General features: G+C 43.2%; 1 protein-coding gene across 2 annotated transcripts in view; it reads right to left on the bottom strand.

The window, feature by feature from the left end:
- Nucleotides 1–323: 323 nt before the first annotated feature.
- The window catches only part of IFI30 (IFI30 lysosomal thiol reductase), a 34745-nt gene continuing 13366 nt past the window's right edge, over nt 324–21702 (bottom strand). For both annotated transcript variants that reach the window (XM_069741003.1, XM_069740995.1), the window contains exons 6-7: nt 20697–20765; nt 324–500 (exon numbers count right to left, since the gene is read on the bottom strand). In XM_069741003.1, coding sequence (XP_069597104.1) covers nt 429–500; nt 20697–20765 — 141 coding nt within the window. In that variant the 3' untranslated portion in view covers nt 324–428. The remainder of the gene's footprint in view (nt 501–20696; nt 20766–21702) is intronic.

The raw sequence follows: 21702 nt of genomic DNA, 5'->3' as shown, positions 1-21702 counted from the left end.
ACTTGTTTGTTCAATTTACAGAACAGCAGGAGGACTAAATGCACAATCTGTGTTGCTTCATAACTGGACAGGTTGATTCCATAGAAGTGTGTTTGACTTGGAACTACATTGTATTTGTGTGCTTTTCTTCAGCAGTGTATAAATATATAGAAGTTACACATCTCCAGTGCGGTTGCATTTCTTGCTTGTCACAGTTACTGTACTAACTGATGCACAATGCAATATGGCAGAAACATCTAGTAAACATAGGTCACGCAACAAGTGTTGCTATATAGCCCCAGTTGAAGAAGTTAAATACTGTATCTTGATAAATGACAACCAAGTTTGTAAAAATAAACCTCAAACTTTATTATTTATATACTGTAATTTAAGAATGCATTTTTTAACATTTGATTTAACAGGTGGCAAAAATTCTTGTAGTAACTAATTCAGTTGAAACAGACAGCATCCTTCCTTAATGGAGTAACTTCTTCCTTTCCACAAGCTTCTGGTTTCACCCCCTGGTTTTAGAAAACAAGCAAACGTTAAATTGTTAGCATCAATAATGGAAAGTGAACTTAGAGGGGAGCAAACATCACTTGAATTGTATTTGATATTCCTGGTGTTTACACACAAGAGTCCACTAGGCGGTCCTATTCAATGATGGACAGTTTTCCATGTGTGATGGCATGCAGAAATTGCAGTCGATCACTAGGGGGGACCACTCAGTTATACGTATACAAACACCTGGGATTTCATTGGAAAATACTCAACAGCAGAATACGAAGGTTTGTAGGAAAAAAACGTTAATATGCAAGTTTCCCCTTTAAGCAGTTACATGTGCACAACTATATATGCCACATAGATAGTATATGATACTCTATGGTGTTATGACAAGGTATTCCAAATTAGGGGGAAAAAAAAAAAGGGAGATGTCAAATTTTGAGGTTTAAAGTTTTAATTCTTATGCCCTTAAACCAGAATGTTATCACACAAACTAGTTTAGAATGCTGAAGTAAGTACCGTAAATATTAATTTTCGCTAGGAGGGTTAAAGTTTTCCAGCAATTTTTCAGTTTTCTAACAATTTTTTTTTTTTTTTAATTTTATTTATTTTTTTTTAATATAAATAAAATGGTAGGGCCCACATCATATTTGAAGCGACTTTGGGATGCGGGGGCCTATATGACAAAAACCCCAAAATGACACTATTCTAAAAACTGCACCCCTCAAAAGCATATCCAAAAAGTTTAACAACCCTCTGGGTACTTTGCATTAATTCCTATAATGTAGGGGAACAAAAAAAAAAAAACAAACCACAACCTTGTCCAAAACAAGATTTTGCAGCGCCACATTTGAGTGCCATTAGTTTTCTATATTTCTACCGACAGCCATGTGAGTGCTTGTTTTTTTGTGGGACAAGTTGATGTTTTTATTGGTACCAAAACCACTGCTGTATGCTGATAACTATAACATTGTCTGACACTGTATGGGGGGGGGGGGTGGCGCTTGTTTATTGCTAGTCAAGATGACTTCAGCTATACCATTTTTGCTTACATTTGTCATTTACTCCACTTAGTTCGGCGGTATAAAAAGCAGTTTTTTCTCAATTATCCCCTTCGGTGAACACTGTGAAAAGAATAATCTAGTGTGACAGTTGGTCGTTCGAGGTTGGGTCGTTCCGGAGGTGGAGATACCAAATATGTACTTTGGTTTATCATTACATAATATTTATGGGAACAATAGTTTTATGTCTTTTTTTTCTTAGTGTTATACTTCGTTTTTACTTTCACTTTAGCAGTCTGAATGCAGTTCTAAAGCATAGCAATTTTTTTTTTTTTTTTTTTTTTTAAACTGTCAGTTCTACACTGACATGCTGGCTAGCCTGGTGACCCAGACGTAATCGTGGTCACCATGGCGTCGATTGGGCCCTTGCAATGGCATCAAATGTGTGCCGACTGGCAGGGAAAGCCTCTTCCTTCTAAATGCTATACTCGATATCCATCACAGGATTTAGGGGGTTAAACAGCCAGGAGAGGTGCAGGCACCGCTCCTGGCAGTGAGCCATGTGTTATCTGTGATGTTCACCTGGTACAGAGTTAAATAGAGATAAAGATATATATTTTGTGGTAGATAGACTCAGAGGTAGACCGGAACATTTCCTGGTTTATTTAAATCACGGCATAAACCAGTGCAGGGTTCGACAAAATAAACATGGCCTTTCTGGCAAAACCGGGAACCAAAATGATAGTGTACAGCACAGTCCATATGCCTGTGTGAAGCTGACCACCAGGGGCGGATTATCAGAGGGTCAATATGGGCGGTAGCCCAGGGCCCAGTGGTCTGGGGGGGCCCTGGGCTACCGCACAGATTGACCCTCTGATAATCATCTGTGAATGCCGGCGGCCGCCGCTGGCATTTATGTGCCCCCGCCGTACCCGGTGGGCAGAGAGAGGGGGCCCGCATCGGGCCCATTCTCATCTGCTCACCGGGCCCCTTCCGGCGCTGCGGCAGTTTCCTATTGACGTGCGGGCGCTCGCCCGCACGTCAATAGTTAACAACAGCCGCCAGCCAATTGGAGGCTGGCGGCTGATGTCGGCCGCAGGTGCACACGTCGCCGGCGTCTGACGTCATTGTCAGTCGCCGGCGAGTGTGCTCTGTTGGAGGGAGCTCCGCGCTGGAGCGGACAGGTGAGGAGACTTTGTTTTTTGTTTTTATAATGGTGGAAACACTGAGGGCAATGCTGGAGGACGCTGGGGCAGATTGCTGGAGGACGCTGGGGCAAGGCTAGAGGACACTGGGGCAGATTGCTGGAGACACTGGGGCAGATTGCTGGAGACACTGGGGGAAATGCTGGACATACTGGGGCAGATTGCTGGACACACTGGTGGTAATATTCTGGACACACTGTCTGGGGGCAATGCTGGACGCACTGGGGCAGATTGCTGGACGCACTGGGGCAGATTGCTGGACACTGTCTGGGGGCAATGCTGGACGCACTGGGGCAGATTGCTGGACGCACTGGGGCAGATTGCTGGACACACTGTCTGGGGGCAATGCTGGACACACTGGGGGCAATATGCTGGAGACACTGGGGCAGATTGCTGGACACTGGGGCAATATGCTGGACATACTGAGGCAGATTGCTGGACACACTGGGGGCAGGACTGGAGGCATGGGCAGAATGTAGACACGGGGCATGATTGGAGACACGGGGCAGAATGAAAGACATGGGGCAGGATTGGATCATGGGGCAGGATGGATACGATGGAGACAGATGGGGCAGGATGTGGAGATCATATGGGGTAGAATGGATACTCATGAGGGCAGGATGCGAGAACATATGGCTGGAGCCAGGAATGAGACACATGGGGCCAGGGTGGGGAATATTATTACCATAGGGGCTAATTAAGGGATATTATTACTGCAGTGATGTATTTATTTTATTTTTTGAGTATACTGTTTTAAATGGGGGTCGGTCCTGTTACTGTGCAGAATGACACTATATCGCCTTTTTTTCTTCATGTGGTGTAATGTAGAAGTTGTGAAAAATTAAGTAATGTGTTCTGCAAGCGAAGCTCGAGAACTTATTTCCTGCAGAAACGAGTCCTGGCTGGAAGAAATGATGGCGGTCTGTGCTGGATGAAAGATGAAGGACTTCACCTAGAGACGTCACTGGTGAGTCAGTGTTACCTATACACTGACACTATACACTGTATACTATATAGAGGTCCTGTGTATAATACCACCAGTGATCTCTGTATTACCTCTACACAGACACTGCATACTAAGTACAGATCTCCTGTGAATACTGGCACTTATGGTGATAGTATTGTGTTTTTTACTGATCAGTATTGTAGTATTCAGTCACTATGTGGTGGTAATATGTGGTCTGGACATGGTGTTGTGGTATTTGTCCCTTGTATGTGATATTTGGTCACCAAGTGGTTGTAATTTGTGGTCTGGTCATGGTGCGGTGGTATTTGTTCCTTGTATGTGATATTATTGGTCAAAATATACCTAAATTGTATTGCAGATTTTAACAAATATTTAATAGGTTACAGTAGAGTAGGGCCTGGCCATTTTTCTGGAATAATCTGGTTCGGGTATATCATGACCCCCGTCACATGACCCCCATCACATGACCGGGGGGGGCCCACAGTGTCTGAACAGCCCGGGGCCCTGGCTACCCTTAATCCACCCCTGCTGACCACTCAGGGTACAGAGCCCAGCACACTGTCACAAACACTTCACTGGAGCTTCCTGCCTCTACACCCACAAACAGAACACAGTAGTAGGACATTTAACTTGCTGAACCACACCTTTGGGGTGGACATATGGCGAGTAGTCCATCTTACAGCTACTCACAAAAAACCCAACCCTGTCATGGCTGATTAACCCCTCAGCACATAACATGGAGAGAAATGTCTGGGTTTTCACATCACGGATAGCAAAGGGATATATTGTGACAAGGTCAATGGTAATGTAATAAAATCCACTGCTCAAAAAAAATAAAAATAAAGGGAACACCAAAATACCACATCCTAGATCTCACTGAATGAAATATTCTAGTTGTAAATCTTTATTTCATTATATAGTGGAATGTGTTGAGAATAAAACCTAAAAATTATCAACGTAAATCACAACTAATATCCCATGGAGACACAAAAGAGAATAGTAAAACCAAAAACACTCAGTTTGAAAAAATGTTGCAGTAATCCGCAAGTGCTAGTAAAAGATGTAAAAAACAGGGTATTTGGTTGATACGTTTTTTGCAAAAAATGTATACTAAGCTGCTCTACCAATCTTCATGGTATACCCTTATCAGAGCAGTCCTAACTAATGTATGCAATCCCTATCTGATGTATTTAAAAACCTGATCATCTGTATATAACCTGTGTGAACAGGGTTCAGAGAGGAAAAATCCATGTGTGCATACAGGGTAGAACAGCTTTTGTGCAGATAGCCCAAGAGGAGTGGTGGAACTCCCCAGTCTTGTAGACACAAGAGAACAATTATGGAAACAGGAACACATGGGCTACTTGCACAGTGAACAAGTCTGTATGATCATGTTCACACACCACCAAGAAACCTGAAGACACAAAAGAGAATAGTAAAACCAAAAACACTCAGTTTGAAAAAATGTTGCAGTAATCCGCAAGTGCTAGTAAAAGATGTAAAAAACAGGGTATTTGGTTGATACGTTTTTTTTTTTTAAATACATCAGATAGGGATTGCATACATTAGTTAGGACTGCTCTGATAAGGGTATACCGTGAAGATTGGTAGAGCAGCTTAGTATACATTTTTTGCAAAAAACGTATCAACCAAATACCCTGTTTTTTACATCTTTTACTAGCACTTGCGGATTACTGCAACATTTTTTCAAACTGAGTGTTTTTGGTTTTACTATTCTCTTTTGTGTCTTCAGGTTTCTTGGTGGTGTGTGAACATGATCATACAGACTTGTTCACTGTGCAAGTAGCCCATGTGTTCCTGTTTCCATAATATCCCATGGAGGTCTGGAGTTGGAATGATGCTCAAAATCAAAGTAGAAAATGAAGTTACAGGCTGATCCAACTTCAGTGGAAATGCCTCAAGACAAGGAAATGATGCTCAGTAGTGTGTGTGGCCTCCATGTGCCTGTATGACCTCCCTACAATGCCTGGGCATGCTCCTGATGTGGCGGATGATCTCCTGAGGGATCTCCTCCCAGACCTGGACTAAAGCATCCGCCAACTCTGGACAGTCAGTGGTGCAACATGACGTTGGTGGATTGTGCGAGACGATGTCCCAGATGTGTTCAATCAGATTCAGGTCTGGGGAACGGGGGGCCAGTCTATAGTTTCAATGCCTTCATCTTGTAGGAACTGCTGACACTCCAGCTACATAAGGTCTGGCATCGTCCTGCATTAGGAGGAAACCAGGGCCAACCGCACCAGCATATGGTCTCACAAGGGGTCTGAGGATCTCATCTCGGTACCTAATGGCAGTCAGGCTACCTCTGGCGAGCACATGGAGGGCTGTGCGGCCCTCCAAAGAAATGTCACCCCACTCCATTACTGACCCACTGCCAAACCGGTCATGCTGAAGGATGCTGTAGGCAGCAGATCACTCTCCACAGCATCTCCAGACTGTCACATGTGCTCAGTGTGAACCTGCTTTCATCTGAAAAACACAGGGCCCCAGTGGCGAATTTGCCAATCCTGGTGTTCTGTGGCAAATGCCAAGGGTCCTGCACGGTGTTGGGCTGTGAGCATAACCCCCATATGTGGACGTCGGGCACTCAGACCATCCTCATAAGTCGGTTTCTAACAGTTTGTGCAGACACATGCACATTTGTGGCCTGTTGGAGGTCATTTTGAAGGGTTCTGGCAGTGCTCTTCCTGTTCCTCCTTGCACAAAGGCTGAGGTAGCAGTCCTGCTGCTGGGTTGTTGCCCTCCTATGGCCCCTTTCACATCTCCTGGTGTACTGGCCTGTCTACTGGTAGCACCGCCAGCCTTTGGACACTACGCTGACAGACACAGGAAACCTTCTTGCTACAGCTCGCATTGATTTGCCATCCTGGATGAGCTGCACTACCTGAGCCACTTGTGTGGGTTGCAGAGTCAGTCTCATGCTACCACAAGTGTGAAAGCACAACCAACCTTCAAAAGTGACCAAAACATCAGCCAGAAAGCATTGGTATTGAGATGTGGTCTGTGGTCCTCCCCTGCAGAGCCACTCGTTTATTGAGTGTGTCTTGATAATTGCCAATAATTTCCATCTGCTGTCTATTCCATTTTTCCATTTGCACAACAGCATGTGAAATTGATTGTCAAACAGTGTTGCTTCCTAAGTGGACAGTTTGATTTCACAGAAGTTTGATTTACTTGGAGTTATATTCTGTTTAAGTGTTCCCTTTATTTTTTTTTGAGCAGTGTATAAACATACATGTCAAATATCATGAGGGGGTCGATATACAGATAAAAATACCCCCCTCAGGATGCAACAATAAGACATGTTATGGTGGGTAAGCACTAGTCTGTCTCCAGTGGAATTACTTTTAAAAAAGGGGCATTTTCATATCCAAGATCCTATCCAAATATGTAGTAGGTATATTAATATCAAATGCCTCCAGTTAGAAACCGTATAGTTCTGATTAGCTTTGTCCTCTCATGTGCAGGCATTGCAGGACCTTAGTGGCTAAGTGTCATAACCATGAATACGCAAGATCCTCACTTAAAATGACATTAAAAAGTTGTGGGCCAAAAGGATGTACAATAGGGATCCAGAATATAGGAGACACCAAGGATGGCAGGCAAACTAACAGCAAAAAGCAATTTGCAAGTCCAATAGGTTATATCACCAAAACTGAATATAATTAAGTATTAACTGACATTCCTAACTCAGATTAAAATGCACAGTGCATATAAAGAACATAGGGCATATTCAGTAGTGCATATTCAGTAGTGCTGCAGAAGCAAAATATACATATAGTACGCTGCAAGAGAAAGCGTTTACCTGAACCATGCAATGGTGCCACAACCCCATAGTCTGGTCGTGGTATTTGTCCCCTGTATGTGGCATTATTCGGTCACTATGTGGTGGTAATATGTAATCTGGTCATGGTGTGGTGGTATTTATTCCTTATAGGTGGCATCATTGGTCTTGGTATAGGGGATTGTGTTGTGTATGGAGGTCACTTGTTCTCCGATATCTATAAGGGGGGACCAGTCATGTGACTATAACAAAGTAGCAAATATGTACGTACAAGGCTTGATCACCTAGCACATGTCTATATTCACACATTCAGTATTTGGTCAACAAATACTAGTGGGGGATAAATACAGAAGTGGTGATCTGTTTCTATTATCATTTTCCTCTGTTCCACTCCTGGCTTTTACCTTACAAAATACTGAACGTTTGAACGTGGCCAAAGGATAAATGATAAGTTATTAGATAAATGATTAGGAGTTATAGATTGGTGGGGTCCGACTGCTGGGACCTGCACCGATCTGCAGAATGTGCAACTTTTATCCCCATTAGTATGGAGTGACATGTACAACTCGACCACTGATCCATTCATTCCCTAAGGGGCTGCACTTGGCTTTTTCTGGAAGCTCCCAAAGAGGATGAATGGAGCTGTGGTCAGACATGCCATCTGCTGCTCCATTTTAGAATAGGAATAAAAGATCACCGTTCTTCCGATTGGTGCGGTTTCCAATAGTTGGATTCCACTGATTAATAAAGTTATCACCTACCTAACCTGTGGATCGGTGATGACGCGTTTTCACCAAAGAACCCTTTAATGTAAACTACAGTAATTGTACATCCCAGTTATGGTGGTGCACAGGAGATGTGCAGGAGCCTCGCTACACTATATCACAGATGATGGCTAACAGATATTTGCATATAGTTGTAGGGTGGACCCCTAGAGTCCATTCCACCTGTGGGACACCAGTCTGGCCCTGTGGATAGCACTGACTGAAAAACAGACGTGTAAAGGAGGCCCAAGAATGGAACATTGCCCATACAAGTGCAATGCTGCATTCCAACATTTGAGAGTCAAATTCATATAGACTTTGAATGAATCAACAGCTTGCAAGGGTGACCGGTGGGTACAGTAGGCAATGGTGTTCTTTATGGGAAAACCCTTGACATTTTCCAACAAAGTGCATTTAATTAATAAACCCTGGAATAATGTTGAAGGGTCTTTAAACCGCTCACCCCCGCAAAAAAAAACAAAAAAAAAAAACAACACATTGCCTCTTTATTAGGTGGGCTGTATACTTTTCATATTGCAGGAGTTTTCCATTTCTCTCTACACTGACTCATTAAAATTTTAGAATTAGACCATTGAGAAATTGTGTCCAAATTATTTTTACCAAGCCTGTGCAATCTCCAACTGGACCACAGGCTGAACATAATGGCAAGCACAGCAGATCTCTGGCTACGATACCAACCAGAGAGGGTGTGCCCTGCCAGTCAGGTTTGTGTACTTTTAACAGATTTGTTGTCCTCCCCTCCCAAGCCTGGTTTCACCTTCCTGACCGGGCAAACATTTTACAATTCTGACAGATGTCACTTTATGAGGTTATAACTCAAGCGCTTCAACGGATCCCAAAGTTTGAGACATATTGTACACAATGACTGAAGTCCTACTGAAGAAACGTTACCACGGTGTTTGGTTTTTTCTACAAACGCAAGCTTGACCAAAAAATCAGTTTGAAAATTGCAAAATTAAAGGGCATAAAAGCCATGTCTTACAAACTAGTTACCGGTAACTAACATTTCTTGTTTTAACAACAAAATACACTTTTTGGAACTAAAAACACATTTGAAGTGACCGAGGGGGGGTCCGACAGAAAATACCCAAAAGTGACCTCATTCTAAAAACTGCACCCCTCAAGGTATTCAAAACCACATTCAAGAAGTTTATTAACCCTTGAGGTGCTTCACAAGAACTGAAGCAATATGGAAGGAAAAAAACGAAACAAAAAAAAAAAAAATTGGGTCTAAAAGTAAAATCTTTATTTTCACAAGGGTAACAGGAAAAAAATGCAACGTACAATTTGTGCAATGTCTCTTGAACACGCCCATAACCATTATGTGGAGGAAAATACTGTTTGAGAATACAGCAGGTCTTGAAAGGGAAGAAGCACCAACTGACTATTTGAATGCAAAATTTGCAGGAATCATTAGCGGACACCATGTCGTGTTTGGAGATCCCCTGATGTGCCGAAAGAGTGTAAACCCGTGCTAAGTAACCCCATTTTGGAAACTAGACTCAAGGAACTAATATAGATGTGTGGTGAGCACCTTGAACTCACAGGTGCTTCACAGAATGTTACAAAAATTTACAAAAAAAAAAAAGTTCCCATAAAAATGTTTTAGCCACAAATTTCTAATTTTGACAAGAATAGCAGGAGAAAATGGACCTCAAAATTTGTTGTGCTAATTCTTTGAGTACACATACCCCATATATGGTCGAAAACTACATTCGAGGCACAGTACAAAGCTTAGAAGGGAAGAAGCGCTATATTGGGATTTTCAGATTTTGCTTGACTGGTTTGAGTTTGCCATATCACATTGGCAGAGTCCTTGAGGGTGCCAGAACAGCAGAACCCACCCCCATAAGGGACCCCATTTTACAAACTACACCCCCAATGAGGTCATCTAGGGGTGTAGTGATCATATTGACACAACAGGTGTATCACAGAATTGTATACCATTGGGAAATGGGTAAAAAAAGGGCACCAAAATTTGTTCCACAATTTGTTGAATGTAGAAATACAGTACTGCTAGGCCATATGAGGAGACTCAGGAGGGACGTAGCGCTATTTTCCTCCTGGAGTGCAAATTTTCCTAAAATAGTTTTCAGACTCCATATGCAGAGCCCCCAAGTTCTAAAAGAACAGAAACCCCCTCAAGTGATCCCATTTAGTAAATTATACCCCTTGGGGAATTTATCTACAAGTGTAATTATGATTTTGACTCCATGGATGACTTCCAGAAACAAGCATCATTGGATATTGGAGTGAAAATTTGTACACTGCCATTTTAATGTCTGTATGTTGTAGTGGACAGCTCATGCTTCTGGAGACACATACAAATAGGCAAGCTCTCCTTGCTACAGAAATGCTAGACATTAAATCTGGTTTAGGCACACTGCGGGGCTCAGAAGTGAGAGGGTCATTTGGGTTTGGGAGCCCAGACTTTGCCGAATTTCTTTTGGGGGGCAAGGAGCTTTTCAAGAGCCATTAGACTACCAGTAACATGGAAGCCCCCTATACACGTATTTCCAGTAACAGATGATAGACCTGAGTGGGGACTTTATTTTTTTTTTGTGGATTAAATTGAAACTTATTGGGAACACGTTTAATCCTGCTCTTTATGATGAGCACTTACTTTGGGGGTTTACATCTAAATCTCCAAGTGATGCGATTCAGATGAAACCCGTGAGGGAGCCACTCACTATAAGGAGGCAGCAGAGTTACTGTGGCGGACCATGCTTTTATGTAAGAAAAAAAAAAAAGTTCATTAAAAATTCTACACCAATGTTACATCACATTGGTATATAATACAATTTTGCAGTGGGAGGGAACTAGTAGTGCTGTCAGGATGGATTCCTGGCAATACAATTACCGGTAGGTTTAATTAGTAACATAGTAAGGCCGAAAAAAATACATTTGTCCATCCAGTTCAGCCTATATTCCATCATAATAAATCCCCAGATCTACGTCCTTCTATAAAACCTAATAATTGTATAATTACCATTTTCCAGTTCACCACCTGACAGCACCATTGCAGAAGTACCAAAGAATTGTAATCTTAGGGTGGGACTACTGCATGCAATACTTTCCTACCAAAGGTTAACTGCTCTGATGAGACATCAAGCTTATAAGGTCTAGCAAAGGTAAAAAGACTGGTCCAAGTTGCTGCCCTACAGATCTGCTCTGCTGAAGTTGCCCCCTTTCTGCCCATGACGTAGCTATAGCTCAGGTTGAATGGGCTCTAAGGATGTCTGGGGGATCTTTCCCTTGGGCTTTATACGCTAGTTCTACAGTAGTTTTAATCCACCTAGCAATGGTAGACTTTGCTGACTTGCAACCTTTATTTGGTCCCCCGTACTGTACGAACAGTTTCGTATCTTGTCTCCAACCTTCAATCGCCCTTAGATATTTTAAAACAGTCTCTCTAACGTCCAGGTTATGATAGACGCCCTCTTGAGTTTCTAGGATGTTGGCAAAACAAAGGAAGGATTACTTCCCGATTGATATTTGTAGATGAAACTACTTTGGGGAGAAAGGCCGGGTTAAGTCTTAAAACTAATCTGTCCTCAAAAACCTGAAGGTATGGGTAACGCCTGCAATTCCCCAAATCTCTTCGCTGAAGTGATGGCCACCAAAGGCTGTTTTAAAAGAGAGATTGGCTATATCCATGTCCTCTGATAACAGGTATGGGGATCTACACAGAGCATTGAGGACTAAATTTAAGTCCCAGGGTGGAGATTACAAGGGGTCTCATTCTCTGTGTGGCTCTGGAGAACCTTGCTATCCAAGGATGGGAAGCTAGAGAGGAGTCAAAGAAGACACTAAGGGCTGCAATCTGTACTTTTAAAGTGCTAGGCCGGAGGCCTTTTTTAAAACCTAGTTGTAGGAAGTCAAGTATCCTAGGAATGTCTGGATTTGAAGTGTCTACTGGGACTTCACCTAAAAGAACAAAACGCTTCCAGATTTTATTATAGATTGCTGAAGTCACCGGCTCGCTACTTGCTTGGAGTGTGGTGATCACATCCTCTGATAGGCCTCTAGATCTTCGGGTTAGGCGTTCAGGATCCAAGCAGATAGCTTGAGTGAGTCTGGGTTGCTGTGGAACACCAGACCTTGGTACAGCAGATCCTGTCTCTTCGGTAGAAGAGAAGATCCACTCGAGGCATTCCCCACTGCTGGCATATGCTTCTGAACACTTCTGGATTCAACTCCCATTCCCTGGGATCTATTGGCATTCTGCTCAAAAAGTCTGCCACCTGATTTTTGGCACCTTCCAAGTGGACCGCCAAGATGGATCTAACGGATTTTTCTGCCAATCTGAAAATCTAGTCTGATAGCTGCTGTAGAGATGATGTCTCGGACCTCCTTGATGCCTCAAACGTCACTGCTGTCACATTGTCGGACAATATCCTTACGTGTTGGTCTCTGACCTGTGACTGGGCTTGGTAAAAATCACTTTCAAAATCGCATAAAGTTCCCTGAAATTCAATGATTTGGTTATCTCCGGACTCCACTTCCCCTGGTAGTATGTTCTTCCTATATGTCCACCCCATCCGTACTGACTGGCGTCTGTGGTAATGGTCACACAGGGATAAAGGACCCAAGGAACTCCCACTTTCAGGTTCTTTGGGATGGTCTACCAGGTTAGAGATTTCCTTCTTGAAGGAGAAGGAGTCATCCTCTTTTCCAGAGAACTTTGCTTTCTGTCCCAAATTTTCAGACTGTTCTTCTGTAACCCCCGTGAGTGAAACTGACTCCACTTCACACAGGGAATACAGGCCATCATTAAGCCCAGAATGCTCATTGCCTCCCTTATAGAGGCAGGGTTCTCTCTGAACCGGCGTACGCTCTCGATTAAGGCTCTGTGCACACGATGCGGATTTTGCTGCGGATCCGCAGCACTTTCCCATGAGTTTACAGTACAATGTAAACCTATGGGAAACCAAAAACGCTGTGCCCATGCTGTGGGAAAAAAAAAAAAGAAAAAAAAAAAAAGAAAGCGTGGAAACGCAGCAGTTTACATTATTCAGCATGTCAATTCTTTGTGAGGAATCTGCAGCGGTTTTACACCTGCTCCATAATAGAAAACCGCAGGTGTAAAACCACAGTGGAATCCGCACAAAAACCACGGTAAATCTGCAGGAAAAAACAGTGTTTTTGCCCTGCGGATTTATCCGTGGAAAAATCCACAGTGGACCATTCTATACGTGCACATACCCTTATGCCACCTGTCTCTTCTGGCAGAAAAGATGTTCTGGTGTGGGAATCCAACATTACCCCAAAAATTTTTATTCTGGAATGTGGGACTAGATTTGATTCTCCCAATTCACAATCCACCCCAGTTCTTGTAGACTGGAGAGTGTGAAATTGCAATAGATTGAGAAGCTTCTCTACTATGGAAATACCTTGATTCCTTAAGTAGGCTACTACTTCTGACATCAGTTTGGTAAATATCCTGGGGGCAGAGGCTAGGCCGAAGGGAAGACATCTAAATTGAAAATGTTAAATTACTCCCTTGTTTATCAGAGCGAATCTCAGGAATTTTTGGTAGGAAGCATGGATTGGGACATGGTGATGTGCACCTTAGATCTAAAGAGTGCATGCTACCAAGTCCCTGTCTATCAGAGGTATTGTGGACTATAGACTCCATCCTGAATCTCCTGTATCATATCCACCTGTTCAGGGGTTTGAGATTTATAATCGTCCGGGAGTCTCCCGATTTTTTTTTTTATTGAAAAGGAGGTTTGAATAATGACCCTTGTCTCTCCGGGATGGGTACTGGGACAATTGACTCTACTTTTAATAACTCCTGGATGTCTGGCCACATTCAGGAACTTAGAGGGGATAGGATCTGGTTACTGTGAACCTTTCTGGAGGAAGACTGGTGAACTCTAGCCTGTAACCCTGACCGATTACTTGAAGAATCCATTGATTTTTGGATATTTTCTGCCAACCCCCTAGAAATTTTTGTAACCGACCTCCCACTCTGATGTCATTTGTTAGGCTTCCCTCAACCAGGACACGGGAAGATGGAGTCTCTACCTTTTCCACTTTTGGGATAAGACCATCTCCCAGTTTTCCCCTTACCTCTGTTGTCTGTCTTGTGACTGGGTCGGGACCTACAAACGGGCTGGTATTTTTTTTTTGTATTTTCCTCAGGGAATCCTTTTTGTCTGAGGCCTTTTCTAAAATGTCATCTAGAATTGGCCCAAATACTTTACCCCTTGAGAACAGGATCCCACAAAGTTTACTCTTTGATTTAATATCCCCTGACCAAGTTTTTAGCCAGATAGCTCTTCTGGATGCATTGGACAACGACTCGCTTCTGGCGGCAAATCGCACCGACTCTGCTGAAGCGTCCGCCATGAATCCTGTTGCGAGCTTTAGTAATGGCAAGGACTTAAGGCTAAAACCTCTAGAGATGTCATCCTCAAGATGTTCCTCCAAATCTTCCATCCATAGATGCATGGACCGGGCTACAGAGGTTGCTGCTATATTTGCCCGTATTACTGCTGCTGAGGCTTCCCAAGTTCTCCTAATCTATCTTGGGAACTTCATTATTGACCAACAAGAGAGCGACGATACGTCAGGAGGTTCAGGATGAAGTCTGCTCCTCGCTTACGATGTTAGACGTGCATGACTTGCAAAGCGGCTTCCTCCAGTTCTCTGGTAATCTAGCTACACAAACGGGACATTAAGGCCATGTGCACACGTTCAGGTTTTCGCGTTTTTTTGCGCTAAAAACTCATTAAAAACGCATACATTATGCATTCTATCATTTAGAATGCATTCTGCATGTTTTGTGCACATGGATGCGTTTTTTTCCCGCGAAAAAAAACGCATCGCAGTAAAAAAATTAGCATGTTCATTATTTTTGCGGATTTTCTGCGTTTTTCCCGCAATTTTATGCATTTGGGAAAAAACGCACAAAAACACCAAAAACGCGTCAAAATCGCGGTAAAAACGCATGCGGATTTCTGGCAGAAATGTCCGGTTTTTGTCAGGAAAATTTCTGCAAGAGATCCTGATGTGTGCACATACCCTTACTCTTCCCAGTCTTTCTTTTCAGATGCAGGGGTGGGAGGCTCTCCCTATAACAGATATCCAGTATTACCTCTGAGTAAATAGGGAATCAGGAAGTAGCATTGTGGTATGGCTTAGAGTAGCTACTCACGTGCCCCTGTGTCGGTTCTGGGCTCTCAGGTCTGCCTGTATCTTCCATTAGGAAGGTATACTAACCGGGTGCTCCCTATCAGGATGGCCGGTGGCATATGCAGCCCTATTACCCCTTTTATTCGTTTCGTTACCTGGTTGATCCTGCCGCCCTCACCTCATCCACACGGTGCGACCATGCTGAAAGCGCCTCTGAGGCCGGTGCTACCGCTGGAATCTGCCCGCCGGCAGACGCCGAGTGCCCCGTCAACCGTAAGGGATGCGGTTGTCACGGCTGGAAGTGACGCGGCCTGGAGATAATTCCAGAAAGCGCCGCTACACACCCAGCAGCTGGCACCGGGACCAAGAGCCCCTGGCGTGGAAGAAGCGGACCTCAGGATACTGGGGAGGCTCAGGGACTCCCCAGCACAGGTATCAGCCGCAGATATCTTGCGATGGGGAAAGGAAAGGCTGGACCCCCCCCCCGATCACCACCATCGGAGGACCTGATTGCCGTTCCTATCCACTGTGGGACAGGAAAAACACTGGTGGGTGGTAAGGGCAGGGTCCTTTTAACCACTTGGTGTTCCTGTCCCACTGAGGGTAAGAAGGACGTCCTCCAGTGGTGCAGTCAGGTGGTGAACTGAAAAAATAGTTTTATTCATTTTTTATGCTGTTTTTAGCAGGACAAGTTGACATTTTTATTGGCACCACATTCATGTACATTCAATTCCCCCCCCCCCCCCATTCCGATTTGTGGGAGGCAGAATGAACAAAACCAAGCAATTCAGGATTTTGCGTTTCTGCGTGATAACATTGATTTAGGAAGCTTTATTCTTCAGGTCATTACGGATGCAGCGATAAAAAAAAAAAAAAAAATAAAAAATATATATATATATATATATATATATATATATATATATATATATATATTATAATAATAATTAGTGTTATGTTTTGGTGCTTTTACACATCTATTTTATAGGAGTTATTGTTTGCATCGCTTCATTCTAAGAGCCAGAACTTTTCGACTGAAGGAGCTGTCTGGTGGCTTGCTTATTGCGAGACAAGATGACTTTCAGAGATACCATTTTTATTTCCATTGATCTTTGATAGTTTTTTTTGTTCGGTAGTATGAGGACGTAGTTTTTTTTTTTGCCTTTATGGTGTTCACTGAGGGGGTTAACTAGTGGGAGAGTTTAGTAGGGCAGGTTGTATTGGACAAGGCGATTCCAAACATGTACTTTTGTTTTTAGATAAATAAGGTTATTTAATTACTACTAATTTGTTTGTGTTATGCTAAATATTTTGAATAACTTTACACTGTCCCAGAATGAGACATCAACTTTCTCGGTCCTGATTGCTGATCTAATACTATGCAATGCTTTTGCACCACAGAGCATTAGAACAGTGCATCGCAGGCAGGGAGGCTCTGAGCAAGAGCTCACAGGCCACCATCCCTGGGTGACACTGTTCTCCATGGTAATACCGGACTAAAAGATAGCCACAATTGGCAGATATGTACCAATTAGGAGCTCCCTCTTCAATGCCCATCAGTGTTGCTGTCACTTAACAGCAGGATCAGAGGGGTAAAATGCCCGTTATTGATGCATCGATCATGGGCGTTGCCACAGGGTTACAGCTCTCACAGAACCGACACCGGCATTTGATCATGAAAAAAAAATAAAAAAATTATATTATATATATACACACACACACACACACTGAAGTTTGTGGGAATGCAGCTCCTGCAGTGCCATAAATGCAGCGTATGTCGTGAAGGGGTTAATACTGCTGTCAAATTATATGCGGTATTTTAGAGGTTAACAGCAGCCAGAGCAAGGTCGGGGGTCACACTCAGCGTAGGGAAATACGGTCCGTTTTTACAGGCGAAATACGCAGAAATGTTCCCTAAACAGTGATCCGTATGTCATCCGTAGGCAGGGTGTGGCTGCGTATTTTACGCATGTCATCCTCCATATGTAAACCGTACTGCGTTTTTCTTGCAACCTTGCAAAATGGACATAATGGATCCATGGGCTCAAATATTCGTGAAAACATACATACGCCATCTCCTTATCAAACCCGACAGGATATGAGCCATGGTTTACATACAGTAAACCATTTCATATCCTTTTTTTTTTTAACATATTCCTCACTAATGTTAGTAGAGAGTGCAAAATTTGGTCGCTCTAGCTGTTAAAATAAAGGGTTAAATCACGGAAAAAACTGGCGTGGGCTCCCGCGCAATTTTCTCTCCCAGAATGGGAAAGCCAGTGACTGAGGGCAGATGTTAATAGCCTAGAGAGGGACCATGGTTATTGCCCCCCCTCTGGCTAAAAACATCTGCCCCCATTCACCCCAGAAAAGGCGCATCAGTAAGATGCGCTTATTCTGGCACTTAGCCTCTCTCTTCCCAATCCCCTGTAGTGGTGGGATATGGGGTATTGAAGGGTTAATGTCACCTTGCTAATGTAAGGTGACATAAGCCTGGTTAATAACGGAGAGATGTCAATAAGACACCTATCCATAATTAATCCAATAGTAGTAAAGGGTCAACACACACACTAAGAATAAAGTATATTAATGACATGGGGTTTTAAAATCTTTATTGTATGCTTAATCCACCTGAAGACCCTTGTTCTGTAAAAGAAAAAAAAGCAACAATATCCCATACCTTTCCGGCGTGCAGTCATATCCCACGCTGTAAATCCATCTGAAGGGGTTAAATAATTTTACAACCAGGAGCCTGCTAATGCAGCTGTTTCTCCTGGTTGTAAGAACTGGGGAATGACTGGAATGCAGGGGAATGTGGTATCGTGGACTTGCAGTGCTGCGCCCCCTGCTGGCATAAACTCATGAACTCTACTAGATGGTGGCCCGATTCTAACGCATCGGGTATTCTAGAATATGCATGTCCACATAGTATATTGCCCAGCCACATAGTATATTGCCCAGAACCACATAGTATACTGCCCAGTCACGTAGTATATTGGCCAGTCACGTAGTGTGCACCATATCCCTGTTAAAAAAAAAAAAATATATAAAAAAAATGGAGTGGTCACCGGGGCGTCACGAGGAGCATCGGTAACCGGCCGCTTCGATCCGGGGGCTCCGGATGGTGAGTACGTAACTTTTTAACATTAGATATTTTTACTATTCATGCTGCATAGACAGCATGAATAGTAAAAAGTTGGTCACACGGGGTTAATAGCAGCGTTAACCGAGTGCGTTACACCGCGGTCAACGCTGCCATTAACCCTGTGTGAGCGCTGACGCCAGGCACTACTGTGGGGAGTAAGGAGCAGCCATTTTCTTCTTGACTGTGCCCGTTGCTGATTGGTCGTGGCTGTTTTGCCGTGACCAATCAGCGACTTGGATTTCCATGACAGACAGAGACCGTGACCAATGAATATCCGTGACAGACAGAAGGACATACAGACAGAAGTGACCCTTAGACAATTATATAGAACATGGTGAGAACATATTAAAAAAAATTCCCACGCTAGAGTACATACGAGTTTATGCCAGCAGGGGGTGCAGCACCACAAGTCTACGATGCTACGTTCCCCTGCAGTCCATTCATTCCCCAGTTTTTACAACCAGGAGCAACAGCTGCATTAGCAGGCTCCTGGTTGTAAATTCATCTGAAGGGGTTAAATTTTACAGCGTTGGACATGACTGCATGCTGGAAAGGTATGGGATATTGTTGCTTTTTTCTTTTACAGAAAAAAGGGTCTTCCGGTGGATTAAGCATACAATAAAGATTTTACAACCCCATGTGTGTATTCGTTTTATTAAAATATTTTATTCTAAGTGTGAGTGAGCGAGTTAACCCTTTACTACTATTGGATTAATAATGGATAGGTGTCTTATTGGCATCTCCATTATTAACCAGGCTTAATGTCACCCTACATTAGCAAGGTGACATTAACCCTTTATTACCCTATATTCCACCGCTATTCGGGAGTTGGAAGAGAGGCCAAGTGCCAGAATAGGCGCATGTTACAGCCTTTTCTGGGGGCAGATATTTTTAGCCAGGGGGCCCACCCAATAACCATGGTCCTTTTCTAGGCTCCCTCTCCACTCTGGCAGAGAAAATTGCGCAGGAGCCCATGCCAGTTTTTTCCATGATTTAACCCTTTATTTTAACAGCTAGAGCCCCCAAATTTTGCACACACACACACACACACTCTCTACTAACATTATTACTGAGGAATATGTAAAAAAAAAATAAAAGGGATATGATACACACACACCTATTCTATGTGTAGACATTTATTCTATTCTAACCTGTCAGTGTGATTTTACTGTACACCGCGCTGAATTGCCAACTTTTCTATAGAACACCGGTACGTATTTCTCGCAAGTCACACGTGTGGTCCGTGTGTAATCCGTATTTCTCGCCCCCATAGATTTTCATTGGTGGATTTTTTGTACAATATGCTGACAAACGCAGCATGCTGCAATTTTCTACGCACATAAAATACAACTGAGAAATATACGGCGGATAGGCGCTGCCCCATAGAGAATCATTGGTCCGTGTGCAATGCGTAGTTTATGACCTCTCATAAGTCCGTAAAACTAGTGTGACGCCAGCTTAAAAAGGTGTCTAATTTTAAAGACTCTAGCCCAAGTATACCAGCCATTAGTTGGCTTTGTGCGCATGGCATATTAAGCCACACCCCTTTCCTGACAATCCCCACTCCCTAGCTAGACAAGTGTGTGCATGTATATACAAAAAAAAAAAAAAAAAAAAAAAAAATGAACCCCCGACACATGGGCTCACAACATGCATTATATTTGCATTTATAATTTTTTATGCAAATTACACCAGAATCCTGGTGTGTTTAGTTTGACAAACTCAAATTGTTTTTACTGTTAGTTCTTCAAATCTAGAGCCGCAGCGTTTCAGAGTCAAACACTTTATAAGCCGCTGAGGGACCAAGCTGCATGATAAGACTAGTTGGACAGATAGGTCGCTGATGGCTTCTCTCTGGCCTCTGCACTGGATTGACTGGTCTCTCCCTGCATGTGAGCTCAGGGAGAGATCTGTCAGTGATTGGCAGAAGGCAGGGAGAAGCCACCAGGGACCAACCCGGCCATTTACTCCTCCATGGGGCTTTTAAAAATAAACTTTTCTTAGAAACAGAGCCAAGATCACACAGCCAGTGCCTGATACGTGCCAATGGTGGATCGGGAAATAAGTCAGGTTTACCTTAACGTGATATAAAATGGTGATGCTGTGTTCTACTGTAGAAGGGTCGTACATCACATGCACAGGATGAATTGTGATAAGCATAATACTCACAGTGTACATGTCACAGACAAGGTTGAACAGTGCACTTATGGCTGTATCCTGTAGTGTATCGTTGTGTTTCTGAAACAAAGAACATGAAACATTTCAAGTTATATAAAAAACATTGGAAGACAATTAGGTTAGTCTCATATATACGCCAAATATAACTGGTGTGTGTCAGAAGCCCACCTGTGCTTCTATAGGTCTGATGTGGCGTGCCATACGATAATTTACCCTAAGGAACGGGATGATTCGGCTGTCCTAGATCCACCCGGAAGTGGCAAGTTACTTGTCCTGGATCCGTGCTTGATCCTCCGCAGACCATGTACCAGCCGGTCACGTATGTTCTCACACTGGTCTGCAAAAATCTGCCATCCTGTGCGACATCACTAAAGCTGGATATTTTCCTTCCCTAAAGCGAGAGAAAGTCCAAATGTTCATCCAATACGTTTGCGGTTTCGACCTGTTTCATCAGATCAAAGCTTCAGAAATGTGTTGGATGAACAGTCAGACTCTCTCCCTTTGGGAAGGAAAGTCTGGCTTTAGTGATGTCACACAGGCACAAGATGGTAGATTTTTGCAGATTAATGCTAACAGACGTGACCGGGCGGCACTAGCACGGATCCAGGACAGCTCAATCACCATGTCACCATACCTACGGGTGAAACCCAGGATAGCACACCACATCAGACAGGCTTCTGACAAACAGTTATTTTTAGCATACAAGGTTTTTTTTTTTTTATAATATGGTTTATTTGCACATGTAGGCAAAAAGTGTGCCCATATGCAGATTTAATAACTTTATTGGAGCGCTGATGCACACATTTTAAAATGTTTCTTCCAATTAGATTTGTATTATGAGGAACTGTCAAATCTATGTTGTATAACGCGAGGAAGTCTTATAGAGGCTGAAGAATTAGGAAACAAACATTGGGGTAAGAAGAACTTTAAATGAAGACTTCATGCAGCAATGTGGTCATTGTGGGAAAAGCCAAAATGTGCTGGGCCACTGGTCAAT

Source organism: Ranitomeya imitator, chromosome 1 (genome assembly GCF_032444005.1).
Source record: "Ranitomeya imitator isolate aRanImi1 chromosome 1, aRanImi1.pri, whole genome shotgun sequence".
In the NCBI taxonomy this organism is placed as follows: Eukaryota; Metazoa; Chordata; class Amphibia; order Anura; family Dendrobatidae; genus Ranitomeya; species Ranitomeya imitator.
The sequence above is the reverse complement of the archived record's forward strand: the minus strand, read 5'-3'. Positions and strand labels throughout refer to the sequence as shown.